The sequence below is a fragment of the Cygnus olor genome, chromosome 22 (assembly GCF_009769625.2).
Source record: "Cygnus olor isolate bCygOlo1 chromosome 22, bCygOlo1.pri.v2, whole genome shotgun sequence".
Classification (NCBI taxonomy): domain Eukaryota; kingdom Metazoa; phylum Chordata; class Aves; order Anseriformes; family Anatidae; genus Cygnus; species Cygnus olor.
The window spans coordinates 3,420,953-3,437,996 of NC_049190.1; the positions used below are offsets into that span (position 1 = coordinate 3,420,953).

The following is a 17,044-nucleotide window of genomic DNA, read 5'->3' on the forward strand; positions in this document are numbered from 1 at the left end:
TTTGGAGGGCTCAGAGGTCCTCTCTGCCCCGAGTTTTCAGGTCACATAGGAGCCATTAAAGAAAGTTGTGTTAAAATCACACGTGCATGTCCCTCTACCTGAGATGATAATCATTTCAGAAGGTATGCTGAGATGGTGATATGATCCTTCTTCCCCTTTGCAGCTTGGAGGAGCTCTTCCTGTGCCTTAATGACTATGAAACAGTGTCTTGTTCTCCGGTTTGCTGTCAGTCTCTCAAATTACTCCACATAACTGACAATAATCTTCAAGACTGGACTGAAATTCGAAAATTGGGGATTATGTTTCCATCACTGGACACACTTATTCTGGCTAACAACAACCTCACGACCATTGAAGAGACGGAAGATTCCCTAGCGAGGCTGTTCCCCAACTTGCGATCCATCAATTTGCACAAATCGGGTGAGTACCTTGAGCCAGTATGCTTTTTGTTCTCGGTGGAAGTGATGGCGGATCAGGATATTTCCTCCCAAGTAGGTGAAAAACACAGTCGGTGCTAATTAAAGTGCATGGGTCTGTTGCTGTAGCCGAGATGAAAATACACGGTTACCTTCGGCCCGGTCTACCCTGGCAGATGCACTGAAGTGCACTGACCTGAGGAATGCAGCGTTAGGAAAGGAAAACAGGCAAGAAATCCATTTGCTCATTTCTGGTGGCTTTACCTGCTGCTTTTGGTAGTTAGTCATTACCTAAATGATGAGTCAGAGCAAGGTGGGCTGGTAGTTATTCAAACTGAGCTGGCAAAAGGCTTTTTTCGTTAGTAGTTTCCTTCCATTTCCTGTCCCTGCCCCGGGAGATTCTGGCTGGAGGAATGATAAATAAGTGCCCGACAGCGCAGTGGATGAGAGAATCCCATTTGCCGTTCAATCCGTGTTTTATCTTGGGTGAAATGAGCACAAGTGTAGGTATGTGACACGTAAGGACCAAGCGTACATCAGCCAAAGCTGTCCATCAGCCATGCTCAGTTATTGGAAGCTCACCACAAGTTGTGCTCGAGGTTACTTGACACTTCAGCCCCACAGATTTTCCAGCTGATACTCCAGAAGGAGAATAAGGAATTGGTGTATTGGGCAGTGCACCCTGTGCTTGGACAGGGGAAGCTGCATCAGGGCTGTGATACACTTGTGAGGTGGCACGTACGCCACAAGTTCTGCTGCAGAAGTACTGAATGCATCATCACCTTTTGTTCTCTACAGCTTTATATGCAGTGCAACTGACAGTTAAGTGTTCACCTAGGTAGAAAGTACTTTGTTAGCGTGCTCTGCAATGTAAGCATCAAAGAATCCATATAGAAAAGGCTTAAAGCTAACCAAAGGAAGAAAAGCTTGTTAAGCTGGATTTGAAAGCACCGTGTCACTGAGGAGCAAGTGCTCCCATGATAAGTAGTTTTGCAATTTTGATGCCAGGTCTTTAAGAACTCGGGGTTCTGCATTGCATTTTGGTGGTTTGGGAACTGTAAGTTGAGTAGAGACCAGAAACAACAAAGCAGAGAATAATCTGGAGTACAGAGAGGTCCTGAGCAGCAATCGTTTTAAAATTGTCTCAGCAACCAAGGAAGCAACCTAAGTAACTGAATGAAAACATTTAACGGTGATCAGAAAGACATCAGATGGCAAGTTAGTGGATGTGAACGTGCTACAAAACAACTTAGTGCACCAAGTATCGATGCGTTTGCTTTTGGACACCTCCCTTTTGTTGTTCTTCGCTCCTTGAAATAGCATAAAGGACATTGGTACAGATGCTGATTGAGTATTTGTTATTTCTGCCTGTGTGTGCATTTTCTTACAGAAAGCTGCAGCACTCCAAAATTCTGTCAACTGAAACACAAAAGGATATGCCCTCTTGAAACTGGCACCTCTTAGCAGACCCTTTTAGCTTAGTGGAGATCAGGAATGAGCTAACGATAATGTTTTTTTTTACTGACGTTTTAGCAGAACAGGGTCACAAAGGGATGAGGAGATTTTCCTGTTGGTGACATCAGTTTCTCCTTCAGATGCGGCCATTTCTCTGCAGTAGCTTTGTCCCACCTACAAGAGCTCTGTGGCTGATAAGAATTTTGTTTCTGATCTGAAAAGAGCTCCTTCTTCTGAGCTGCTCTGTGATGCTCGGTTTGGGCTTGAGTTTAGCATTTTCTGACAAGCTTCTTAAATGAGACCTCTGCTTTTTTTTTTTTTAGCCAAAAGGTTGAGTGGCTCTTTTTTGGCATTTTCTTTACTGTATGGATGAAGCTGGATGGTGTGTAAAAGCTAAGCTCCCAAGTCATACATACAGATCATCTATCCAGGCTTATACAGCAGCATGATAGAATTTAAACTACTGCATCTTGCAAGCAAATGAAGGAGGTCTTTTTGCTCATGACAAACTGAAAACCTGACTTCTCAAAGAAACTTCAGTTGACAATTGCCTGTAACATATGTTGTTTGTTTGTGTCTGATAGTCTTGGATACATAATTCATTACCTCTGAGTGTTTAAGCAAATCTTCTCTTCCAAGCAGGTCTGCATTGCTGGGAAGACATCGACAAGTTAAATTCTTTTCCCAAGCTCGAGGAAGTGAAATTACTAGGAATTCCTTTGCTGCAGTCCTACACCACCGAGGAACGCAGGAAGCTGCTAATAGCCAGGTCTGTTGTTTGTTTATTCCGCTCCAAGACGTGTTTCATGACAATGAGTGGCTGGGAGCTGCTAATTGGAGGAAGAGGCTGTTAGGAGATGGGCTTTTGTATGAAATCACCACTCAGAAATACTGGAGCTGTTTTGTGCTGTTTCAGAAAGAAAGAGAGGAATGGAAATACGTAGCGTAACTTCTCAACTTCCCAGAGAAGGTTTTTGACTCTCATGCATACATGTACACATCATACATTCATGTGGTGAAATGGAAACGGTAATGCTTGGTTCTGGACGTGCTTGGAAGCTGCATGGGATTCACCCTCTCTCCGTCTCGAGGGAGACAAGGCTACGTGGCAGGATTCTCCTGATGTTAACATTGCAGCACATAGCTTTTGGGGGAGACTGTCCTGTTGGTCACCCTGTCTGGGTTTCCCGTCTTTCTGACTGTATTTGTTGGTGTCTGCAAGCAGGTTGCCGTCTATCGTCAAGCTCAATGGGAGCATTGTTGCAGATGGGGAGCGAGAGGACTCGGAGCGATTCTTTATCCGATATTACATGGAGTTCCCAGAGGAGGAAGTCCCATTCAGGTACGAATTCGTTGTCTTGGAATGGAGAACGGGGGAGAAAAGGCAGCGAGGCAAAAGGGAAGGTGACCAAGCAGTTGATGTTATATGGGAAATCTGGGCTAGCTGGTCCATGAAAAAAGCATCTCTCACACCCTTCCTGTCTTGCCCTCCTTCTGTTTTAGTTAATGCCGTGACATTAGAGTGTTGTCTGATGACTTGTAGAATCACTTCTGCGTGAAATTCAGTCTTAAAGTGTCCACATCAAGTGCCATTAAACAACATGACTGTTCACTTCATGATCTTCATTACTTCCTGGCCTCCCAGTGGCTAGCTTCATAACCCACCTGTGTTTGGGAGTCCCCAAAAGCCAGTTCAGATCATGCTCTCCGGTGCCAGGCCAGGGCATGTAATTCTCTTGACCATCTGGTGTGTGGAATAAGGCTGGCAATGGGAAGCTGTCCCCTCACTTTGAAGCTTGCAAATCACAAGTCTGATGGTTTTTCCTTGCCAAAAAGTATGCCCAGTGACCTGTTAATCTTAGTAAACTAATGAACTTTGACAGCTGCTGTTCAGGCAGTATCTGCACCAGCATCTACTTACTGCTTCTTAATGGGCTGAGGAAGGATCGTGGAGTGAAAAGCCACTGCCTTTATGTGCCTTTTGCCCTAGGACCCCCATGTGCTTTTCGAACAGTGAAGTTTCAGAGCCCTTTCTTTACAGAAAGAGGGCAGGACAAGAGTGTGGGTGCGTGTGCGTGAGCTGGCAGGGGACAGACAGAGGTAGGTACGAAGTGAGGAGGAGAAGTTTAAAGGTGTGGCTGGGTAGGGATGGCAAAGATGTGACCAGAATGTGTTTGGTGTTTACACTGGTCAGTCGGTGTTTCTCTTAGCTTAACTCCTAGGTAAAACTGCCTCTTGTTTTTCGGAAGAGCTGTGTATGTGACCTGCCAGTACAGCGAGGGCATCAGAAGGCTGGAATGGGGAATTGAGGGCACGACGGTCTGTACGAATACTAACAGGTCCAGCAACTGTAGTATTTGCTGAAGGCGTACTGGGGTCAGTTCTGAGGCGAAGGGTACTAATGTAGTCAGGGAGACAAGACAGCTGGAGATCCCTCCTGGGCCTTGTTCTGAGGACAAGTCCTGGCTTGTAATTTTAGAAGCTCTTGAAGCGGAAAAAAATGAAACAACGGTTGGAAGGGATAGCAGCACAGGCAGAAAATGCTGGGGAAAGGGAGGGGAAGGGGAGGCAAGGACTGTGAGCTCGTGGCACTGTTACTAGAATGGATTCTTTTCAGTAACATCTTATTTCTAAGAAAAATGGTTTATGTCTCAGTGTTCATGGCTCCAGGAGGAGAGAAAGCTGGGCAGGCGAGCCCGATGGCTGCAGCTGAGCCCCGCTCTTTGGCAGACAGGGCTCCGGGTGACTTGGAAAGGCAGGTGGGGGAAGGCAAAGCAGCACCTCGTGCTGGTGTTTTCAGTTACAGACCAGGAGAGAAACTAAAGAGCAAGCAGCCCTTTGATCCTGGTGGGACGGGCGTGCTGCCCTGAGCTCACAAGGAAGGGTTTGAGCAGGAGGGGGAAGGTAAATACATAGCTGGTAGGCTTGGATTGTGTGCCTGCTTGTTGCTCTGGGCTTTTGTCTCTAGGCATTGCAGTGACGGGTGCCTTGCATGTCCAGGAGCAATATATTGTGGAGAAGGATGGGCTGTGTGTGCCCATGGGCTGTGTGCCCGTGTAGTTACCCAGTACCACGCACAGCTGGGTGCTTAGCACCGTGTGGCCAGGTAAGAAATCAGTAATATCTCACCCATCCCATGAAGCTGGGCTGATCTTGACCAACAAGCTGTATGCTCTTACAGTAAGATACAGAAGAATTACTTCTGCTTCTGATTCCTTAACCTTTAAGCACTGTTACTGTCCTTTTCTCAGTCAATGGCCTCTTTGTCTGAATCCCTTCAACTGTGCAGCGTATCCAAGAGACTTGTGCGGCCACTGAAGGGGGTTATTCGCTTCTGGAGGAATTATGTGCCACTACGGAGTATTTTCTAATGAGGCTGCAGATGGCTGAGAGTGTCCCCAGTGCCGAGGGCCGGGTTCAGTTCCTGGCCCCGTGCACAGCAGCCCTAACAGGACCAGCAGGCTGGCAGCGGGATTTTGCACGTGCATGTGTTTTGCTAAAGCTTCCTCCGCTTTGCTCCAGCTGTAGTGTGGTCTCTCAAGGTGGTTTGTAATTAGAATCGAATCAGGACACACGCACGTTGCTGCTGGGAGCACGGCATCTGCATTGCAGTGCTGCCTCAAGCGGAGGAAGGCGACACACTGATGCTTGGAAAACGTGTAAGTGAAGCAGCCCCCCTCAAGACTATCGAGGCATAACGTGCGACAAACAAACAGCGTGCTCTGTCACAGCAAACCTCCCTGGTCGGGTTGCGTCTTTTCATGGGCTACAGCTCAAAGCGATCAGGGAAAAAGAGTGAGATGGGCAGGAATAATTCTCTCTGGGTGACGTGGGTTAGGGAGGAGTGCTGAGCCTACAATCCGATATTGGCCGGCTTCTTGAGTGACGTCTTTGTGTCTGTGGGCTTTTAATGAGCCCTCGGCATGTCTGGTCCGCTGTTTATCTGCAGAATATCAGAGGCACTTTTAGTCAGGCTCAGTTCTCCAGCATCCTCTTCTCTGGCAGCCAGTGTCTGTCAGGCTGCGAGGGTGATTACAGAAGTCTCCAGGGTGCCTATTACCGGGGTACGAGGGAACCAAACGAGCAGCGTGCCTTTGTCCTTATTGATTTGAGGGGTTCCAGTCTTTCAGACTCCCAACTTTCTTTACAGACTGCAGTTAGTGGACAAGGAGCAGGCTGCAAAGCTTGCTCTGCTTTTCCTCGATGTGAGAAAATAGCAGACAACTTTGCCTGGTCCTCTGCATATTTACAGCACAGGTTTGTGTAATCGTAGCCCATTCTTCTCCCTCTCAGCCTGCTGGAGGTTTGTATCTCTCTCTATTCTCCCCACCATCAGCCTCGTTTGCTTTTAGCCTGTGTTTCAGGGAATTGCTGGGAACTTAGAGCCCTTACAGCAGTGAGCCCTTGCAGTCCTGCAGACTCGCTGTCCCTGCCTCGCCGTGCAGCTGCTGTTTCGGATAACGCACGAATTGCAGCAGCACTACAGTCAGCACGTGAGAAATTGTTGCCAGTTCACAACATGTGGAGTCGGTGAGAGTTTCAGGGACATCCCAAAACAGGCTGAGGGCAGCAAGGGGAGGCTTTCTCCCTTCCCCATCTCCTGTCGGCTGTTGCTGCTGGTTGCGTCCTTCTGGAGGTGGCAGAAGCAGCACCGCGATGAAGTCCTTCCCCTCGGTGACACATCAGCCAGTGCTTGTGCTCACTGTGGGCATAGCCAGCAGGTAAAGTACGGGGAGTGCGTTCTCCTCTCTGCACTAATGGCTCTTCTAAATCAGCCTGATCCTATCAGCCAGGTGACTGTGAGAGCAGGGCAGCAGCCTGCGTTCGGGGACACAGCCCCGGTGGAGGCTCGGTGTGGCTGTGAGACGAGGGAAATCCTAGTGCCTCGAGGCCCTTACCTCACTCCCCAGCAGACAGAGGGGCTGCTGTTCTGCAGGAACATTCCTGCCTTGAGCAGGACTCCCTGGGGTCACCCGTCCTGCCAGGTCCCGTCATCTCTTGACAGGGGCAGTGACACAGCACCGATCACATTCGGCTCAGGCTCAGGTCGGGAACAAAAAGCTTTCTGTACGGCATGTAGTGGAGGGCCTCTGAAACGTTACCTTTCTCTGTAGCTCTCGGTCTTTGTCATTTCAATTACATTGTGGGTTGTGTTGCCTTTTTGCCCTTTTCCCAGCCAGGCAGGAGAGATGCTGCATCCCCGAAGGGAGCTTTACCTGCTGAAGGCAGCAGGAAGATGAGAGGGGCTTTCCATTCAGGGGGATGGCTCCCCGGGCTGGACCTTGGAGCCATTGCAGCTCTGCCAGTAAAATTCCCGTGTCATTTCAGAGCACACTTGAAAGACCAGTTGGCAAAAAGTCCCCCATTTGTTCCCCATCAGCTTCCAAACGTTGCAGTGGCTCACCTTTATCCAGCAATCTTGTTGTTCCCGTACTCAGTGGAGTGTAACGTTTGGGACCTAGCTGTCCTCTTGGAAAATGGCAGGAATTTCTGACTATCAGGTCGGGCCATGAAGCCACAGGTCCTGGGAATCTCAGCTGAGGGCTGTGTCACTTGTGGTACCGCTCGCTTGGTTATGGCACCCCTTAGGGAAATGTTTTCACTGCAGCAGGACATGCAGAGTCTTGCGAGTGTTGCGTCCTCTCGTCCTTGCCAATCCCACTGTAGTCACGGTTGGTGTGTCCGAAACTGTAGGAGCCCAGCAGGGAGCATTGCTGTTAAGTTTTCCTTATAGAACTATTTTGAGACCAGTCAGCTTGAGTGTCTCGCTTGGTGCTGCAGTGCACCTGGGGACTGCGAGACAGTGACTGGACTGGATGGGCTTTCTGCTTTGTATTTTCTCCTGTTCAGCGTCTTGCTTGAGAAATACTGTGTGCTCTGTGAAGTGTCGTGGTAGCTGAAGAGAAAACAGGCTCCTACCAAGCCAGATTTATTCCTAATGGATGTCTGTCTAGGTTGTCTGACTTGAACAGGGATGAACGTTGGTTCATGTGATGAAAATACTGCTCCCTAAAGTATCAGAGGGACTATGTATATGAGGGACTGTACAGTTCTGGACTTGTTTTTTTTGTTTTTTTTTTCTCAGGTATCACGAGCTGGTCACAAAGTACGGAAAGCTGGAGCCCTTGGCAGTCGTGGATCTTCGGCCGCAGAGCAGTGTGAAGGTGGAGGTGCACTTCCAGGACAAAGTAGAAGAGATGTCGATCCGTCTCGATCAGACTGTGGCAGAATTGAAGAAGCACTTAAAAACTGTGGTGCAGTTGTCAACAAGCAACATGCTGCTCTTCTACTTGGACCAGGAAGCTCCCTTTGGTCCCGAGGAGATGAAATACAGCTCACGAGCGCTGCATTCCTACGGCATTCGAGATGGGGATAAAATTTATGTGGAGCCCAGAATGAAATAGCCTCTTTTGACCTTGTGCGTGCGTGTATGTGCACGCACGCACCCCACACGCCCACACACATGCATTTAAGGAGTTTTTTGCAAGGTTTTTATTTCAGTCGGTTGGTTGAGGTTTGGTTGTGTTTCTATAGCAGGTAATGTCTTAGCCCAGAGAGAGCGCCCTGATCTGAGAACCATGCCCGCCATCCACTGCAGGTGACCTTGAGGTGACAATTGACTTCCGTGCGTGTGTTTCAGTGTGTGCAATACCTTGAAGGTTTCTTTGATGCTCCGGTATACTCGTGATCTGGCATGAATGGTCAGTTGCTCAAGCTAAAGAATGCTAGGGCCCGTAAGGGTGAGGGTAGCTCGGTGCAGAACTTGACCTGTTTATTTTTTCTTTTTCTAAAAGAAGACTTAATTTTTTTTGGGCCGAGCTATTCAACTGCAGCTTGAGCGAGTTGAAGAATTTTATTTTCTTTCTGGGTGCTGTCTCTTAACCTTTTGTCACGCTCAAGTTCCCTGAAAAGATCTAAAACAGTATTCAGTTTGAATCAGAGCTCAGGTATTCAGCACGTCCACTTAGCTCCACTGCTTGCTATGAGTGTGCAAGGTGGGGGAAAGAAGGAGACCCTGTTAGAAAGAAATGATTTATGTTGAAAACGCATGCTTTATATCCCAGCCGTCCTATTCTGAGTGTTGAGAAGAAGGTTTGCTTTCTGTAACCATGGCACATAGTGTTTGCAACCTGTAGCGCCAGCAGCCTGGGGGCAAAGGCAGCCCGGCCGTGTCATTTGGAAAGTGAATTTTGGAAGGTGGTGGATTGGCATTGCGTTCGTTGGAGATGCTTCTAGGGTAACAGGTCAGAAAGGTGGTGAAGGGCACATTCCCCAGTTGGCTAGGAAACATCCCCAAGATGCTGAAAGATCTTCCAGTAAGCACTTAACCTTGCACCAGTTTGTACTGAAAGTGGAATGGCTAAAATTGCTCTCCTGGGAGAGAGCAAGGCTAGAGTTGAAGTTTGTTTGTTGATGTTGCACCAGAAATGAAACCTGGCACTTTCCCTGGGGACTCCTGGCTGTGGGGGTCCCTCTTTAGGGTCCAAACTAGCAGAATGTGTTGACTCGGATCGGTTTCTTAGACGGTGAGTCCAAAAGCACCTATAGTCACGTTTATTGTAAAGCAGGTGTTCACTCTGTCAGCCTCCCCCACATGCACCTCGTAGGCGTTGTGTGCTGCTGCTTGAATTAGCCCCCTGTTCCTACTGCAGAGCAAATTCCCTTTCCCGTGCGATGAAACCCTCACTCCTTGATATCTCTTGTAAATCAGACAGCCGTTTCACTCGACTGCGTCCTCCCTCGTTCCTCTGTCATCCTGACAAGTTGAAGACTCTTCACGTTGCCTAGTTATAAGAACTGCATAAAAGTTTTTGAAGCTGTGCAGTGAGGGCTCTTGTTACACACGAACTTCTGACCTTGATTTTGAAATGCTTCCTGTCCCCACGTGCACTTTCTTTCCCGAGATGCTTTTGTCCATGCCACTGAGCTCCTTTATAGTCTCGGAGCTGTGTATTTCTCTTAATATTTTACCTAGTTTGTGGGGTGGGGTAGAATGGGGATAAATCATTATCACATAACCTTCAGGTTCAGGATGTAGGGACTGTTGAGAGGGGAGTAGTTCTGCATCCACAGTAATGATTAAAAATGGGAAGGATTTAAGAAAATTAATTACTTGTGCCTCATCCCCCAGCCAAAACCATCAATTTCCTGGCACCGTTGAGACGAGCAATAGGAGATGGAGCAAGAGCTGCCGTAGGTAGCATAGAGGCCACAGCCCGTAGCTGCGGAGCCGTGTACCCGTAAAATAAACGAGCGGGGAGATGGCGGCAGTGTAACATAAGATGACGCTTTTATAAGCTAGAGCTTTACTGAAGATGTATTTTCCATTTGGGCAGTGAAAGGCATTTGCTGCCTTATAGCCGAACTCTTAAGCCAACACTTCTGTATGATATATACATAGATACGCATAGGAAAAGTTGTGTTTAATAAGATATTTTGTTATAAAACAAAGTTTTATGAAGATATGGATGTTTAATATTAGAAGCCTATTTCTCCCGTTGACCTCCCGTTTAAGTACGTTATCCATCAGTCGCTGCATCGTCTGAGTTAAGCGACCAACGCAGATGGAAAGGAATCTCTGATCTAATTCCATAGAGCAGTAATTGCCTGTGTGGGTATATTTATGACATTGTAACTGGTATTAATGAGATGCTGTAATTATTGACCAACTTTCTCAGCACAATTAAATGTCTCGGTTGCAGAGAAGGAAATAAACAAAGTCCATTAAAGAATTGAATGGGATTTTAAAGAAGACCCAGATATGTGCTTGTAAGTTTGTTTGCCCACTAAAGGTTATGCTCGTCCACATAGTGAGCGGTGCCATCGCCACGCTGGCTCAGAACTGGCAGGAAATGATGGTTTTATTTACGGCGGGCCTGGCAGGAACTGGAAGATGGAAAAAGAGGACACCTCGTGGCCTACGATGTCAACACGAGCTGGAGATATGGCACTGCTGCCCAAATTGGCTCCCCAGGTCTGTTTGGGGCTGCGAGAGCTGCGGTACGAATACTGGCTGCCTCTCCGTGTTGTTGGGGAAGGTTGTTCCTGGACGGTGTTCTCAAGCTGTTCGTGCAGCTGGCAGAGCACATGTTGGGGGAACCAAACCCATCGGTTGGCTTCCAGAGGAGAACGAGCCACATCCGAAACCTGGATTCAATCCACGTGATTGACTTTGAAAAGTCGGGCAGAATGGCACGCAAGCAACACACCAAAATGCCCCAAATTGGATTGCTTTCCTTCTGTAATACCTGTCAGGGAAGGGATGGGCGTTTGAGCAGTGTTTACTGCTTAACAGGGGACCGTGGCTCGGGAATGAAGGGGAGGGCTGTGAATGAGAGGGGCTTTGGGGCCAACGGTGGGTGCTGACAACGAAGGAGGGTCCCGAGGTGGCAGGAGGCTCGCTCTAAATGCAATGTCACGAGGGGCTGCGTCCCGGTTTTGTTGACATACCCGCATTAGCAAAAGGTCCCTGGTTCTGTCACATTCCTTCCAGAAAGCAAAATACAGGCTTCAAGCTTCCCTAGCTCTTGTGTCCTTTTATCCGAGTGCTACTTTTGTCAAGAACTGTTTTGTTGTTCATGCTAGTTCATGCATAAAAATCTGCCGCGGGCAGTCTGCGCAGTGGAAAAAGCACCTGGTTCGTCAGGAATTGGGTAACAGCTATATACCAAAGTTTTGCACAGCTCTGCGGATCGAGATTCGATGCTGTGCCGTTGTGTTTTTGGAGACGTTCCTATTGAATATCCATGTTTTGACCAGATGTTGCAAGCGTATTGCTTAAACCGGCGATGCTATGAATATGCACGGCGTGGCAGCCGTCCTCCGCTCCCTCCGTGTGGTTTGCCACCAGTTTCGTTGGGGGATGCCCGCATCCACCCGGTGGCAGATGATACAGAGTGGTCCACGGGGGGGCTCGGGACAGCTCGGGGAAGCTGCGCCCGATCACGCTCGTTGTTCTGGGGATAGGCTCTCGGTTTGCCCTCGCCTGCTCGGGTCTGCAATCGCGCTGCCTCCACCCGTCGCCGTTTCTGCTTGTAAATGAGATTCCCGTTCATGTGCAGATTGGAAAATGCAAACAATCTGCTGAAAGCAGCCCGGAGGCTAAAATAAGTATTCCTGGCAGCTGTGCCACCCTCATTTGATTGTGGCGCTTCTGCAGGCAGTAGCGAGACGCCGTCCCCAGAGCCGCGTTCGAGGCGGCTGCGGCCATCTCGAGGAGTTGGACTCGATGAGCCTTATGGGGCCCTTCCAACTCGGGATATTATTCTGTGATTCTGTGATCTCAGGCCTTTGCCGCTGTGATTGCTTTTCTGCACTTACTGGAAACTTCAAATATGATTTAAACATGAAGGTCTATTCTCGCACCCTATTAATTATGCATCTGTATGTAATTTTAAAGAAAAAGGGAAAACTGTAAGTCTATCGCAGTTTTTGTTCTGGGTTCTCTCATGGGGACTCCGCTTCCCGCGCCCACAATTTGCCTTCGGTTTGCTCGCAGACTTAGCAGTGGAATTCAGGCCACTTAGGTAATTGGTTTGGATCAGTTCAATAAACTTCAGTTTTTGCACAAAAAAAAGAGAAAAGTGTCCTGGCTTTGAACTTCCTTGTTCCCTGAAGCAAAACGATTCTCTTTGTCTCACCCGTGCACCTCTGGGAGAGTGCGAGCTGCCGAGACTTTTTGCTCTGCTAAGTGTTGGTGTGGGTGGTGTGGGCTCCGGGAATAAACCCTCACCAGGTCGTCCTCCTCGGGCTGAGTCCCACGAAATGGGAATGCCACGAGGCCAAGCACTGCCTGCCGCACCTCATCCTTTAACGCTTGCTTTTCTCAAGGCTGGCCGTGGGATGAACGTTTTCTCTGGAAAATAAATCAATGGCGGTTTGCTCGGCTCTGATGTGCTCAGCACCGCAGGATGCGAGCATCCCCTGCCAAAAGAAAATAGCCTAGAAGAGAGAGTCTTCCCCAAAGAGGCAGCGAAACCTAATCAAACTTCATCAGTGTAGACTTGCCCAGGACAAACAGGACCAGAATATTAAACTGCAAAAGGAGCAGAGGGAAACCTGCTGGCACTGGTTTTTCTCTGTCTTAGAAAACAGGATAAGAAGTCAATGGGTTTTCCTTTGGCTAACTTAAAATGTAGATGGGATGGAAGGGAAGAGTCAGGGTGCACGGAGCGGCAAGCTGGAAGTAATCTTCCCTGGAATATCAGAGCTCCGAAGGCCCCCTGCCCTCCTAAAGGCACTGCTGGTCTAGAAAAGGAAAAATAAAAATAATAATAAATAAAATGAAAGCTTCCTGCTGGCAAAGCCATGTTTGGAGGATAAAGGGCCGTGTTTGGGAGATAAAGAGGAAGCAAAGTCTGGGATTCGCAGTGGCAGTGGTGCTGTAGGGAGGATTTGGCACGTGGGGAGTGAAGGTGTTCACTGCACGTCCTGGAGCCCCTGGAGCTCGCCCCGTGATGGCATCCGCACTCTGACGGCGCTGCTTGAGAGCTAAGCTGGCCTTTCCAAGGAAGGGGTAAGCTACCTGTTTTCCATTGAGTTTCAAAGCATGGGGACATGGGAATGTGCCTGGGCTTTTTTTTTTTTTTTTTTTTTTTGGTGAACCAAATTAAATCGGTGGAGATCGTCTCGCAGGCTCTGGCTCAGGCTGCTGTGCTCCCTGCGGTGCAGCTGGAGGCTCGCAGCCCGCGCAGAGCTGGCAGGAGTGTGACGGGTCCTCAGCTGAGCTGTGCCACGGTTTTGTCCCTTGAGGTAAATGCAGATCAAGCAAAACCCAGGTCCTGCAGAGATGTGCAGCCGCTGGAGGTGGAGGGAAGGGGAGATGGAGTGAGAACATCCCTGGCTGCTTCGGGCGCTTACCCATGAGCCGTGCAGCCCAGAGGCAGGGAAAAGCCCCGTGAAAATCGCAGGTTTTATGGGGGAACCGGTGCTAAGGCTCACAACAGTGCCCCAGTGAAATTTCCCCCCTGGCTCGAATAAAATCCAAGTCAGTCCCTGCCGAGCGGGTGGCAGCGGGAGCAGCTGGCACAGCCTCTCCAACACACTTGGGGAGCACGTACATACATACTGGGAGGCTTTTCCTCTCCCACCTGTAAAAGCAGAAGTGCGTTGTGCTTGAGAAACTGGAACAAGACTTTGGTGGAAAAGTAAGAGCATTGAAGCTTTGGGGCACTGCCTTTGAATGGTGCTTTAAGCCTAGCACTGTTAATGCTAATCCTGTAACACTATATAGAGGGCTTTTTTTTTTTTTTTTTCCTTCACTTACACAAAGGAGGAAGGGGCTCAATTCTTTGATTTTTTTTTTTCTTTTTCTTTTCCCTTCAGCAAAAGGCAATGCTGAGCAGAGCGGCCGCAAGCCCAGCTCCGGCTAGCTGACATTTCCACCTGAACCCACCCGAGGGGGCGAGCGTTTGGGTAAGAAAGCGGCTCCTCTCCCTCTCCAGGCCAGAATCTGATCTCCAGATTAGCCTGCTGGTTATCAATAGAGGCACCACTTGTGATTTGCAACTCTACACTCCTCCAGCCCCGAACCAGCATTGACAAAAACGGACTTTTCAATTGCGAGTTGAAGGGGACTGAGACATCGCTCCACTCATCGGCAATAATTGGCAAAAGAGCAGCGGCATGCGTTCTGCATTGACCTAAGACTTCTCCCTGTTCTACCAAGACTGGTCTAATATTTCTGACCTCCTTGATCCTCTAGTCTACAAAGCAGGTTGGTAATTTTTTTCCATACCTAAAAAAAAAAAAAAAAATAGTATTTTTGTATGTGGCACGTTAAGTGACATCTTTATTGTCTGTCGCGGTGCCCAAGCGGTGCTGGGCTTGCTCTTGTTCTCGGACTGCTCTAGTCCCTGCTAGCCCTTGTCTGCCTGCTGTCTGCTAACAAACCCACAGCAACTTGGATTTACCACCTCTGTAACATTCTGTTGCTTGCTTTCTGCCTCCTGAGGTAGGGAATAAGGTGATTTTTTCCTTGGGGAAATGAATTTTTCTAGGATCTAGGTCGTGGGCAGCAGATTGTGGCCGCGAGCGGTGCCCTGAGCACCGGGGCAGGGATGAAGTCCCCTTGCACAGGGCTTTGGGCTTCCCAAAGCCATGTCCCCTGCCGTATCCCTGTGCTTTACGTGTAAATAATCAGAACTAGCCAGATCTGTTGGTCCCTGTAGGTTATAGAAATAAATCCCGCGGGTGAGCCTGCAGAGATGCTGTGTTTCACGGCCATCGTGTCCATGTAATTGAAGTGCAAGTGCCATACAAAGGGAAGCTGATCCAGAGGCTGGTGTAGACAGGCTGCACACAAGGTTTAGGTGTACTTTGAAGCTGCTCGCGTACTCCTGCACGCACATGCTGGGAGCAGTCGATACCTTCCTGCGAGCTGTGCCCGAGCCGTGCCTACGTGCAGCGAGCGAAAACGACGGGCGAAGAAATCAAAGCAGGTGTTTTAGCGATATTTTCTATTGGATTAATAATGACTAACAAATTGCATTAGGCACGGAAGGAATTAAAGCTGGCACAGGACTTCGCTTTCCGTTTCCCAGCCTCGTATCTGCTTCTGTCTCTCTCATTGATTCCTGTGCAGCAAGAGGTGCCCAGCTGTGTAAATGTTTGTGCTTCCTTCATTCCAGACCGAGGTGTTGGGGATCGCCGTGCCAGCAGCCAGCCCGGGGGGCTGGTGGGACTGTGTCTCAAGGCTCCCCCCAGGGGGCAGGAATTGCTTCCAAGCCACTGGGCTCTTGGCAACTTCCCCACACCTCCTGAAATTAGCAGCTCTTCCATGTGCTTATGGGCTTGTTGTGATATACCTGGGGGGCAATCTCCCCTTAGCACCAGGGAGGTCTCGTTATGGCCCTTAACGAAGGAGGCATTTTGGCTCCGCTTGGTGGGCAAGGGACCTGCAGCTCTGCACTGCCTGAGCATCCCCCAGCACTGGTCGGGGATGGGATTTCCCGTGGGAGTGATGCATGTCCGCCTTTCTTCTGCCCTTTAGGATGAACAAACGATCATTTCTCGGGACCTGGGTGGCCCTGCTGGTGATGACCATGCGGCACCAAGGTTAGTACCGCTCCTCGGCTGAGAGGGGAAAGCTTCGGAGCAGTGCCGTGCCCTGGGACCACAAAATACAGTGATTTTTACGGTGAAAATTCCCTTTCCCTTGGTTGGAGCAGGTACAAGGGTGGAGTTAGCATTTCCCCGGGGCAGAGGGCTGGCAGGTTTTAAGGGTGAAGGCCACGCGGGGAGGTCTGTGTGCCCCTGTGGGTGAGCACAGGTGCCGGATCTGCAGCAGGAACAGACTGCGTGGCGGAGATGGATCTCCCGCCCGCACAAATGGCCCTTGCCTCATTGAGAGCAGTGAAGCACGGATAGTTTAGGCTAAATGAGGAGCTGGCAATGCTGCTCGGAATACGAAGTCAGCAGCAAAGCCGACGGGTATGCCGGCCTCGGTGAGCACTTTATGTATGGGTGCATATATCGTGTGGAGGTCTGTATGTGCACACAGGGTGCGTTTGAGAGGTTGTGATGGTCTTGCCAGTGCTAGAAAATAAAGTATGAAGAATTTCTAATGACCAGCCAATGCCACATAAGGAGTCAATCAATGAGCAGCAGCGAAATGTCAGGGTTTGCTTGTAGTCAGGTTTTCCCTCGGGTGCCTGCTGGGGACGAGCAGGAGCAGACGTGGCCGTGGCCTGTTGGGGTCTCAGGGGAATCTGCAGCAGCTCCTGCCCAGTTCTCACGTCCTTGTGCGAGGTGGTTTGGACAACCGGGCTGGATGAGTCCTGGTGACCTGCATAGGGCCGGGTGGGAGCCCTGAGCTGTGGTCCGCTAGGGTGGTGAAAAGCGCAGGAGCAGCTCCTCGGTCTCATGGAGTGATTAATTTTGGTTACATGTTAATTCAAAGAAGGGCAAGCTGAGTTGCTATGGACTAGAAAATCCACGTTAGGCTGGTATTGTCGCAGATTTGCACCCTGTGGCCAGTTCCGGGTGTGGGGCTGACCCCAGGACCTCCAGGATGGAAACAGGGAGCCGTGAAATCCCGAAGCCATTCCCCAGGCTGGTGGCTGAGGAGCCGTGGGGCTGAGCCCAGCTCGGGCATGAGCTGGGGCTCTGCGTCCTCAGGCGGAAAATGGGGCCGACCTGTTCAGCCATGAGAAACGCCACCCAGGCAAAAATCA

General features: G+C 49.5%; 1 protein-coding gene across 5 annotated transcripts in view; it reads left to right on the forward strand.

The window, feature by feature from the left end:
* Positions 1-17,044, forward strand: part of LOC121058546 (tubulin-specific chaperone cofactor E-like protein) — a 52,541-nt gene that overhangs the window by 11,019 nt on the left and 24,478 nt on the right. For 4 of the 5 annotated variants that reach the window (XM_040534224.1, XM_040534226.1, XM_040534225.1 and 1 more), the window contains exons 5-8: positions 164-420; positions 2,514-2,640; positions 3,097-3,213; positions 7,957-10,620. In XM_040534224.1, coding sequence (XP_040390158.1) covers positions 164-420; positions 2,514-2,640; positions 3,097-3,213; positions 7,957-8,275 — 820 coding nt within the window. In that variant the 3' untranslated portion in view covers positions 8,276-10,620. Of the gene's footprint in view, positions 1-163; positions 421-2,513; positions 2,641-3,096; positions 3,214-7,956; positions 10,621-15,861; positions 15,927-17,044 lie in introns of those variants that run through there. The other variant, XM_040534228.1, reaches the window with a different exon arrangement.